This window comes from Podarcis liolepis (assembly GCF_965112155.1).
Source record: "Podarcis liolepis genome assembly, chromosome: 12".
Lineage (NCBI taxonomy): Eukaryota > Metazoa > Chordata > Lepidosauria > Squamata > Lacertidae > Podarcis > Podarcis liolepis.
The window spans coordinates 2,209,977-2,222,002 of record NC_139563.1 but is presented as its reverse complement, the minus strand read 5'-3'; the positions used below and the strand labels follow the sequence as shown (position 1 = coordinate 2,222,002).

At 50.4% G+C, this 12,026-nt stretch overlaps 1 protein-coding gene across 2 annotated transcripts in view; it reads right to left on the bottom strand.

Annotated features, from left to right (window-relative positions):
* Positions 1 to 46: 46 nt before the first annotated feature.
* The window catches only part of LOC310689448 (uncharacterized protein), a 34,197-nt gene continuing 22,217 nt past the window's right edge, over positions 47 to 12,026 (bottom strand). For both annotated transcript variants that reach the window (XM_083467186.1, XM_083467187.1), the window contains 2 exons: positions 2,266 to 2,385; positions 47 to 473 (listed from right to left, as the gene is read on the bottom strand). In XM_083467186.1, the coding sequence (XP_083323312.1) occupies positions 327 to 473; positions 2,266 to 2,385 (267 nt within the window). In that variant the 3' untranslated portion in view covers positions 47 to 326. The remainder of the gene's footprint in view (positions 474 to 2,265; positions 2,386 to 12,026) is intronic.

The following is a 12,026-nucleotide window of genomic DNA, read 5'->3' as shown; positions in this document are numbered from 1 at the left end:
ATAATAAAAATGATATATAAAAAAGAAAGAAAGAAGCAAAACAGAATTCACAGGTGGCAAATACTTTTTATTTTACTTTTATGGATTCCAGAGAAGGAGAGCAACTCGAGAGCAAGCAGATCCCTTGCTTAAGCCCAGTTGCTGGATTCTCCAAGGCTTTGTCAAGGCTTCTCTCATTCTTATTCTGCAGAAAAGAATCCAGAGACGGTTAAGAAGGGGAGCAAATTGCCCACGAAAACAACGTTGCTCACGTAACATCCACAATTACTTCATTGCCAGCGACAGATGATCTTCAGGTTGCTTGGAAATGTTGCATGTTCTTCTTTTTAACCTTTTCTTTTCATTTGCGGCAACCATTCATTGGCCCTTTGCTGTTCACTGCCCTCTGTAACGTTATGATGGCTCAACGGCACCTTCAGAGAATCAGAGTCCCTACTCTTCTGGCTGCTTCTTGGCTTCTTGCTGGAGTCGCCCTGTGCCAGGAGACAGGAAGGCATGAGAAAAATTATTTATTACTTACATATTTACAACACTTTATTCCCTGCTCTCCAACCAGAAAGGCTCCCAGAGTGACTTATGTACAATCAAAACAACACAATCCTTACTTTCAGGCTCACAATCTGGAAAAAAACAACAATATGGCATGCAAGGGGAAAGGAACTTGGAGGGAAGAGGAAAATAAAAATCACAACACAGGCAGCAACAGTTGTTCCTCTATCTATTGATCTATTCATTACAAAGGTTACACAAGATTCTGCAAAATACGGTGCTATCTGATGGCAACATGCATAATCCATATACAATTATAGACCCCTGTTGAATGAAAACAAACATAAAATAAAACCAAAATAAATAAACCACAGGCATGGAAGGCAGTGACTGGAGCTATTTATGGTTAAACAAGACAGGGTTACAAAACATGGACTTTATGATACCAAGGGAAAGTACTGAAGGTATTCAAATGCCCTAAATCACTCTATCAATCACTCCATCTATGTGGCGCTTAAAGATATATAATGAAGGAGCCAGACGAACCTCCCTTGGGAGAACATTCCCCAAATGGGGAGCCACTACAGAAAAGGCCCTGCTCTTGTGTTGCCACCCTCCGGACCTCTCGTGGAAGAGACACACAAAGGAGGGTCTCAGAAGGTGATCTCACGATCTGGGTAGGTTCATACGGAAAGAGGCAAACCTTGAGGTATTGGGATCCTGAGCCCTTTAAGGCTTTATAGGTCAAAACCAGGACTTTGAATTGGGCCCAGAAACTAATTGGCAGCCAGCGCAGTCGGACCAGGATCGGTGTAAGATGCTCAAACCACCTCAGACCCCCCAAGTTCCCCTATTTTCCAGGGACATTCCTGATTTAGACAAGCCGTCCCGGTTTCTGATTTGATCCCGGAATGTACCGCTTGTCCTTAGGACGTCCCTATTTTCATTGGAGAAATATTGGAGGGTTTGGAGTTATCCGACCCCCGAGCTGTCAGAAGGCAATCCTATATAGGGAAGGTTTAAAAAAAAAATGTTTAATGTTTTATTATTTATGTTGGAAGCCACCCAGGGTGGCTGGGGCAACCTAGTAAGATGTGTAGGGTAAAAATAGTAATATTATAATTATGGAGTGGGACATCCCTATTTTCATTGGAGAAATGTTGGAGGGTGTGCCTCCTTGCCCCAGTCAGCAACCTAGCCGCCGAATTCTTCACCAACTGAAGTTTCAAACTGTCATCAAAGGCAGCCCTACATATAACATGTTGCCGTAATCCAGGGCCGGATTTAGGTTTGATGAAGCCCTCAGCTACTGAAGGTAATGGGGCCCTTTCTATGTCCAGCTGTCCTTTGTCAACAACAAATTGTCACTGCTTTTTGTGCTGAATATATGCTATATGGTCATTTAAGGACCTAATAGGTATCTCAAGCCATTTGCACATGTTCCCTTGCAACCAGTCCATGCAGAATGTAGGCACCCTATATATAGAAAGGAGCAAACCAGGGATATTTGAGGGAGCAGGCAAGCAGGCGGGGCCCCTGACTTACATCATAGGAGCCTGCACAACACACAAACACTGTTGCTGTATGTAGCTTTGTTTTACTTGCTTTTTATCTTATATTTTGGAAATGTACATCCAGCTTGGTTTTTTCCTTTAATTTTTTGGGGGGGCCCCCAAGAGAGTGGGGCCCTAAACTATACTTTGTTTAGTTTATACATAAATCCGGCACTGCCGTAATCTAACCTAGAGCTTAACGGAGCATAGACAACAGGATTACCTCTCTGCTTCCCGTGCGGCTGGGTAACAGAGTCCCGTCGCACCCCCAGCAAAGGTCCCTGTTTCTGCTCGCTCTTCTCTCCTGGCGGACCTTTTCTCCTCTCTCTTTTTCTGAAGCGCTCTGTGAGGGAGGAAAGGGGAGTGCAGAGTTGGAAATGCTGGCGGAGGAACTGGGGGGGGTGTACCATCATGGCCGCCCCCATGGGACACCTGCCGGGCGCACCCCCAGGCACCACGCCCCTGCAGGCGGCACGCCACACCCTCAGGACGCACACCACAACCCCACGGATGGCATGCCATGCCCCCCAGGATGCCCATCACGCCCCCAGGACGCACGCCACGCCCCCGCTTACGGCATGCCACACCCTTGGGGCCCCTGACTTACATCATAGTGATGGGTTAATGTTCATATTTTCTGCACATAGTGAGTTTCTGCAAAACTTACTTCTGCAAATTGTGGTTAAGCAGCTAGCTAGACCCACAGTTGCAAGCTAAATTTGACCAGACAGGCTGAGGTGCCATTTCCTGCCTTGCGCTTCTGCTTTAGTAACGCAAGAAGAAAGACACGTACAAGAGGCTGCTTAGCTAGCAAAAAAGACACGTGTACGAAGGAGAGGGGAGGGACTGCTAAGCAAGCAGAAAAGGCACACGTACAGGGGTAAGAGGAGGAAGTGCTTAGCAAGCAATATAGATATGCCCTAAAAGGAAATAAGTGAAAACTTGCCAGCTGATTGGGGAAGTTTTGGGGGAGGTCTGAGAGGTGGGTGAATGCTTTCAGGTATAAGAAAGTTTGCTGATGTGTATTACTTTGCAGCCAGATTTCAGAAATGATTCTGCTGGCTGTCTCTGTGCACAGATAAAACCCTTTTCTCCAAAGAAGAAACTTTCCTGGTGTTATTTTACTCTTTCTTTGGTCCTGGGGACGCGGGCAAAATGATTCCCTGGCGAAATAAGGCTTTATATTTTTGGGGGCTCGTCCGGGATATCGCCCCACCCCAGAGGACCAAGGAGAGCCAGGCTCGACCACAGGTGAACAGCTCAGATCGGAGTTCGCATTTCCGGTGCACACCCTACCAGTTTGTAGGGGGAGATTGCCACACCGTCCTGGAGTGGAGACACCTGGTCGAGGGAGAAAAGAGGCCGAAAGAGGGAATCCGCAGCGGAAAGAAAAAGGTAAGCCCGAAGGAAAGGGCTAGGGGCCCGAGGGAAAGGGCCAGAGGCCTGATCAGCCTCACCTGGTAGCAGTAGAGTGCCACCAGGAAAGGAATTGGTAAGGTTGGGGAAAGGGAATGGGGCAGAGGGAATTGAGTGTTTTGTTGGCATGTTGTGTGTCAGATACTCCGGTGAATGAATTGTTGAATGAGGGCCAAGGCTTAGTGTCCCCTTGGCCGAGCGATTGTAGGGTTGTGCATTTTCTGACAATCTGTAGCATGTGGAGTGTGAGAGAATTTTGAAACCCGGTTAGGAGCGGAGTATCTGAAAAATGGGGTCTGGAGCAAGCCAATGTATTCCTCTGGAATGCTTTTTAAATAACTGGAAAACGGCCATGAAGAGTGATGATTTGGGATTCAAATTGAAAAAACAGAGACTCAGAACTTTATGTGAGGTGGACTTGCCAACCCAGGGAACTGCGTGGCTTTGATTTGCAATTAATCAACCCCCTGTGGCGAATCAACCCCCTGTGGCAAAATATATTAAATGTCCACCCAGACCAGATCCCCTATATCTCTACATGGAAGACCAATGTAGAAAAGAATCTACCATGGCTAAAGTCTTGCTGTGACAGCAACACACAGAACAGGATTTGTACAGTGAAGCCTCTGGTGTTAGAAGACCCAGAAGATGAGGGGGGGGGGAGTGATTAAGCTACCACCTTACACTCCACCGACAGCCCCTCCAACAACCCCCCCCCAGGCCAAAATCAAGAAGCACAGGGAGGTGCTGGTGTAGGGGGAGGAGGACCTGCGAAGGAGGATAGTGAGACGGAAGAAGAGGAAGATGACAAAGAGTTTAGGAAGACACCAGATGATATGAATCAAGGAAAGAAAATGTGGACAGAAAAACAGAAAGAGAGACTAAAGGAGTTTGTAAAGCCATTTGAGGGAGAAGTTGGATGTGAGTCCCTTGTTAGTTGAGGCAGCAGAATGCTGCACCCCTGAAAAGAGGAAGAGATGGCAACGTAAGTGGGGACAGGCGGCAAAGAGAGTTATGTCTCACAGACAGTATGAGAAAACAAGGAAGGATCAGGCAGCCGGAGAAATGCCCCTTCGGAGGGTTTATGATCCGCCAGCCCCTGTCCCAGCTGGACAAGCGGAGGCACCACGGACCTACACGGTCCAGCATATACCCTTTTCAAGTGCAGATGTTTGTAATTGGAGAAATCAGAACCCCTCTTTTGAGGAGAATCCAGCAAAGATCATAAAATTGTTTGGAGGGATTTTTAAAACCTATAATCCCACTTATGATGATGTACAATATCTCCTGGACTCACTACTAACTACAGAAGCATTGCTTGGCCCCTGCATGAGTCAACTAGGGGAATAGAGAAGGATCCTTTTATATGGGGCAGGGAACAGCAGCAGGCTTTTCAGGATCTCAAAGTGGCATTACAACAAGCCCCAGCGCTTGGCACCCAAACCCCGAGAAGCCTTTTACCCTGTTCATAGATGAAGACCAGGGGGTAGCCAAGGGAGTCTTATGCCAGAAACTGGAAAATTGGCAGCAACCCGTCGCATACTTGTCAGAGAAGCTAACCCCAACAGAACAGAGATTGCCCCCCCCCCCCTGTATGAGAGCGATTGTGGCAGTGGCCACCCTACTCACAAAGGCAGATAAATTCACGTTTGGACAGGACACCACCTGTGTGACTCCACACGCAGTCCCAGCCTTACTTGACATGAAAGGCACCTATTTCCTATCACAAGCGAAAATGAGGAAGTGCCAGATGCTGTTATTACATTCACGCCTGAAGTTTCAGGTTACCACAGCCCTTAACCTAGCTACCTTATTACAGGTAGGAGAAGGTGAACAAGGGAGCCGCCCACTCAGTCTTACCTGTGCCTGTAACAAAACCCACAAACCAAGTGGTTAATATACAGTAGTGCCCCGCAAGACGAATGCCTCGCAAGACAAAAAACTCGCTAGACGAAAGGTTTTTTCGTCCGCGATTTGCCTCGCAAGACGAATTCCCCTATGGGCTTGCTTCGCAAGACGAAAGCCCATAGGGAAATCTCCGGGGACCTCTTTTAAATGCTAGCGGTGGGGAGCAAAGCCTTCCCCCCCCCCGGCCTTCAGAAGAGGTCCAGGAAGGCTGGCGGGGGCCAAAAGGCTTTGCTCCCCAGGGCCAGCATTTTAAAAGCAGTCCGGGATAGCAGGGAAGCGCTTCCTGCTATCCCGGACGGCTTTTGAAGGCAGGAGAGATCCGCGAAGCCTGGGCGCGCTGCGCCCAGGCTTCGGGATGCTGGCAAGTCTCCGCCAGCAGCGGCAGAGCTGCCGCTGCTGGCAGAGAGATCCGCTGGGAAGGAATCCCTTGGACCCCCGCCAGACTTCAAAAGAGCTTCGGGAAGTCCAGCGGGGGGCCAAGGGATTCCCTCCCAGCCGCCCGCCTTTAGAAGCGCTCGGGGGAACACCTGCCCCCGCCGCCCCACTTCGGAAAGCTGTTCCGAAGTGGGGCGGGCAGGCGGGGACACCCGCCCCCGCCGCCCCTCTTCGGAAAGCTGTTCCGAAGTGGGGAGGGGGGGTCGGGAACACCTGGCCCCGCCGCCCCACTTCGGAAAGCTCTTCCGAAGTGGGGAGGGGGGTCGGGGACACCTGGCCCTGCCGCCCCACTTCGGAAAGCTCTTCCGAAGTGGGGAGGGGGGGTCGGGAACACCTGGCCCCACCGCCCCACTTCGGAAAGCTCTTCCGAAGTGGGGAGGGGGGTCGGGGACACCTGGCCCCCCGCCCCACTTCGGAAAGCTCTTCCGAAGTGGGGAGGGGGGTCGGGAACACCTGGCCCTGCCGCCCCACTTCGGAAAGCTCTTCCGAAGTGGGGACGGGGGTCAGGGACACCTGGCCCCACCGCCCCACTTCGGAAAGCTCTTCCGAAGTGGGGAGGGGGGTCGGGAACACCTGGCCCCGCCGCCCCACTTCGGAAAGCTCTTCCGAAGTGGGGAGGGGGGGTCGGGAACACCTGGCCCCACCGCCCCACTTCGGAAAGCTCTTCCGAAGTGGGGAGGGGGGTCGGGAACACCTGGCCCCGCCGCCCCACTTCGGAAAGCTGTTCCGAAGTGGGGCGGGCAGGCGGGGACACCCGCCCCCGCCGCCCCTCTTCGGAAAGCTGTTCCGAAGTGGGGAGGGGGGGTCGGGAACACCTGGCCCCGCCGCCCCACTTCGGAAAGCTCTTCCGAAGTGGGGAGGGGGGGTCGGGAACACCTGGCCCCGCCGCCCCACTTCGGAAAGCTCTTCCGAAGTGGGGAGGGGGGGTCGGGAACACCTGGCCCCGCCGCCCCACTTCGGAAAGCTCTTCCGAAGTGGGGAGGGGGGTCGGGGACACCTGGCCCCCCCGCCCCACTTCGGAAAGCTCTTCCGAAGTGGGGAGGGGGGTCGGGAACACCTGGCCCCGCCGCCCCACTTCGGAAAGCTCTTCCGAAGTGGGGAGGGGGGGTCGGGAACACCTGGCCCCGCCGCCCCACTTCGGAAAGCTCTTCCGAAGTGGGGAGGGGGGTCGGGAACACCTGGCCCCGCCGCCCCACTTCGGAAAGCTGTTCCGAAGTGGGGAGGGGGGGTCGGGAACACCTGGCCCCACCGCCCCACTTCGGAAAGCTCTTCCGAAGTGGGGAGGGGGGTCGGGGACACCTGGCCCCCCCGTCCCACTTCGGAAAGCTCTTCCGAAGTGGGGAGGGGGGTCGGGAACACCTGGCCCCGCCGCCCCACTTCGGAAAGCTCTTCCGAAGTGGGGACGGGGGTCAGGGACACCTGGCCCCGCCGCCCCACTTCGGAAAGCTCTTCCGAAGTGGGGAGGGGGGTCGGGAACACCTGGCCCCGCCGCCCCACTTCGGAAAGCTCTTCCGAAGTGGGGAGGGGGGGTCGGGAACACCTGGCCCCACCGCCCCACTTCGGAAAGCTCTTCCGAAGTGGGGAGGGGGGTCGGGAACACCTGGCCCCGCCGCCCCACTTCGGAAAGCTCTTCTGAAGTGGGGAGGGGGGTCGGGGACACCGGGCCCCGCCGCCCCACTTCGGAAAGCTCTTCCGAAGTGGGGAGGGGGGTCGGGAACACCTGGCCCCGCCGCCCCACTTCGGAAAGCTCTTCCGAAGGTGGGCGGGGGGCGGGAACACCTTCTGAAGGCGGGCAGGGGGCAAAAGTCTTTGTCCCCCCCTGCCTGCCTTCTCAGGGGCTTTTAAATCGCCCCGGACAGCGGAGAAGTCCTCCGCTGTCCGGAGCGATTTTAAAATGCCGCCCGCCAGCATTTTAAGATAGCCCCGCACAGCGGAGAAGTCCTCCGCTGTCCCAGGGTTTTTTAAAATGCTGGGGGTGGGAAGAAAAGCCCTTGTCCCCCCCCCCAGCCTTCAGAAGAGGTCCGGGGACAGACTGTCCCTGGACCTGGTCTGAAGGTGGTTTCCCTAGGAACGCATTAATTGATTTTCAATGCATTCCTATGGGAAACCGTGCATCGCAAGACGAAAAAACCGCAAGACGAAGAGAATTGCGGAACGAATTAATTTCGTCTTGCGAGGCACCACTGTAATTGGGGCCACAGGTAAATCACAAAAGGCCCCGTTTTTGCAGTCTGTTACCTGCTGCCTAGGTGGCCAAGTAGTCCAGCACAATTTTTGTATATACCAGAGTGTCCCATTCCTTTCTTGGGCCGAGACTTGTTAACAAAATTACAAGCCCAGATTTCCTTCCAACCAATGGGGGAAGTAATGATGACAACTGGACCAGCAGGAGAGTTTTCTTTAGAAATGCCCCTGAGAGACCATTGGCGCTTGATGATGGTAAAAGAAGAGGAGGGAATCCTCCCTGTTAGCCTGCTTCATGATGTTGACCCTGGACTATGGGCGGAGGATAAAAACCAATACCCCATCCCACGACAGGCAGCTGAAGGAGTGTGGGTGCATTTGAAGCGATTGCTTCAACATGGAATCTTGAAACAATGCCAATCACAGTGAAACACCCCACTGTTGCCAGTGAAGAAGGAAGATGGTGGGTACTGCATATAGGCCCCAAAGTTCTGGAAAAGAGGAAAGGATGAACTGGACTTTGAAAAACCATTGACCCAAGAAACAGGGTCTAATTGGGTGTCCATGTTGCCCTTGGCTTTGCTTAGAGTCTGTAGCCTCCCATTGAAACGTATTCACTTGTCACCCTTTTGAAGTGATGTTTGGGAGACCGGTTCTTTATGCGTGCATGCTTTCACCTATCCCTGCTCAAGATGTGGAATTGAACAATTATGTACAGTCTCTCTCTCGAGATTTTCTCTCTCAACCCAGGCCCGAACTCCTTGCGTGACCAGTTTGAGCCAGGTGACGAGGTGTGGATAAGACTGGTCCCAGGCACCACTGCAACCGTGCTGGAAGGGCCCATCTGCTCTCCACACCCACAGCTGTGAAGGTCGCTGGCATCACACCTTGGGTCCACCACATTCGAGGAAGAAAGCTGCTTCAGATTGGACTGTGTCTCAGCATCCTGAAGATCCCCTCCAGTGACGACCACCTTGCTGATATCACTCCGGAGGCTGATAACTCTACGCACGGTGAAGAGATGGATGGGAGGGGCGCCCGCAGGCAGCGCCCCCAACGTAGACACTTGTTCTCCAGCCAATTTAGAGGCACCACCAGGACTTTTGATATTGGTACCAGAACCCCTTGATATAGTCACCCCGTGTGTCAGGCTGCTCTACGTGGTAGGAGCTTCCGAAGTAAGGTGGAGAGGCACCCCTGAGGCCCGGCAAATAATTGAATACGAATATCAGTGGGCCCTTCAGCAGTAAAGGAATATCAGAAATGACCCCTGAATATTGGTGGGAGGAGCCCTGGCATTCTTGGGGTTGGTGGGTGGGAGTTATCTCAACCGCCCTTGTCATATGGATGTGCATTTTCTTTTGCTGGCATGAGCGTAGCCCATTCTGTCAATAAGTCTAAATGTCTAGTATGCACCCTGGCCCCAACAGATGCCTCGAGTGGACTGCCGCTCCTCCCACTGCCACTTAACCGTTCCACCATTCACAATCTTTCCACCCTCCCAGATTCTCACTTCTGGCCTCAGTGGACTCATCCATCACCCCTCCGTGTCCATAGGGTGAATGGGTGGGTCTGTGTGACGCAGGAAAAGAAACCTATTAGTAAAAGAGTGATTGGTGTCTCCCACTGCCAGGCCCAATAATGCTTCTATTGCTTTTCTGCTTCTGTATCCCCTGCTTGGTGCAGTGCATGCAAAACATGTTACAGAGAATGATGTCTAGCATGATGGGACCCCGCGTGATTGCTTTAATGAGAGATTATAGACCCATACACCAGAACGAACCTAAGTATTAGGTTGTTCATAAGAAGAGTAGGGAGTGATGGGTTAATGTTCATATTTTCTGCACATAGTGAGTTTCTGCAAAACTTACTTCTGCAAATTGTGGTTAAGCAGCTAGCTAGACCCACAGTTGCAAGCTAAATTTGACCAGACAGGCTGAGGTGCCATTTCCTGCCTTGCGCTTCTGCTTTAGTAACGCAAGAAGAAGAAAGACACGTACAAGAGGCTGCTTAGCTAGCAAAAAAGACACGTGTACGAAGGAGAGGGGAGGGACTGCTAAGCAAGCAGAAAAGGCACACGTACAGGGGTAAGAGGAGGAAGTGCTTAGCAAGCAATATAGATATGCCCTAAAAGGAAATAAGTGAAAACTTGCCAGCTGATTGGGGAAGTTTTGGGGGAGGTCTGAGAGGTGGGTGAATGCTTTCAGGTATAAGAAAGTTTGCTGATGTGTATTACTTTGCAGCCAGATTTCAGAAATGATTCTGCTGGCTGTCTCTGTGCACAGATAAAACCCTTTTCTCCAAAGAAGAAACTTTCCTGGTGTTATTTTACTCTTTCTTTGGTCCTGGGGACGCGGGCAAAATGATTCCCTGGCGAAATAAGGCTTTAATAGGAGCCTACGCAACACAAAACACTGTTGCTGGATGTAGATTTTATTTTATTTGCTTTTATCTTATATTTTGGACGCGAGTGGCGCTGTGGGTTAAACCACAGAGCCTAGGACTTGCCGATCAAAAGGTCGGCGGTTTGAATCCCCGCGACGAGGTGAGCTCCCGTTGCTCGGTCCCTGCTCCTGCCAACCTAGCAGTTCGAAAGCACGTCAAAGTGCAAGTAGATAAATAGGTGCCGCTCTGGCAGGAAGGTAAATGGCGTTTCCGTGCGCTGCTCTGGTTCGCCAGAAGCGGCTTAGTCATGCTGGCCACATGACCCGGAAGCTGTACGCTGGCTCCCTTGGCCAATAAAGCAAGATGAGTGTCCTAACCCCAGAGTCGGCCACAACTGGACCTAATGGTCAGGGGTCCCTTTACCTTTTTACCTCTATTTTGAAAACCCAAAGGAGCTCCCGGTGCTTAAAACCCTAAATTAATTATTCCCCAAATTTTGGGAATTACAGGGAGAGAACTGCCTAAGCTGTATAGAAACTTATTCATGTACGAGAGACGAATGGCTGATGAAGATTGTGGACTACGACAAAAGGGCAAAATTGACGGGGGAAATCAGAAACCAGGAAGAGAAGAATTTTAAGAAAGAATGGGAAAAATTTGTAATGTATTTAAGAGAACACTGTAAAGAACTAAAAACTTTGGCAGGATTTGAGCAATGCTTGTAATGTACACAAAAAACAACACTTTGGTAAAAATAGATTATTTTTCTTTTTTAAAAAAGAGAGAAAATAAGGTAAGCTGGGGGGGGGGGAGAATGATAATGGTAACCGTCGAAGGATTCAGGGAATCTTAAATGATGATGTGGGTGTTTAATGTTTGAATTTCAATTTGTTATGTAAAATTTAATAAAAATATATTTTAATAAAAAAAGAAACTTATTCATGTATGCGACTACAGCTGCAAGAATGTTACTTGCCTCAAAATGGAAAGAAGTCGCAGCAAATGAAGAATGGATACAAAAACTTATGGAATAAGTAGATACAGTATGGCGAAACTTACCGGAAGAATAAGACGAAATCAAGATAAATTTTTTTTTTATAAAATAATGGAGATGATTTGTTGAATATTTACGAATAAATTGCAAACAGATAAAAACATTGGCAGGATTATTGTAACAACCTGAAGTTTTATAAGAGTATATATTTAAAGAAGATGAACGAATGAGCAAATTAAGTTAATTTGGATATGCAGAAGGTATTAAAAACAAATTTAAGGAACCGCAGAAAGAGGGGGAAGGAAGTTGAGTTTTGAAACGTCGAAATGATTGCAAAATGAGCGAAATGTATAAAATGAGTGAAATGTAGGAACTTGAAAAGTAGAAATAAATAAACAAAAATATTGTCATCAAAAAATTAAAATGAAATAGTCCTGTATACTAAAAGAGCACCTCCGCAATTACAGACCAGTGGTTATGGTTCTATGGCTCCATAGTTTGTGAAACTGAGCTGAGGGGCTTGTGTGGCTCAGCTGAGGAATTTACTAGCTAAGGCAGGAGATGGGAGATTATCAGTCTGCAAAACTCGCAGTCTCCGTCCCTGTCTCTCTCCAGGAATCTTCCTTGGCTCCAGCTTCAGAGGGAGACAAAACGTGTTTTGG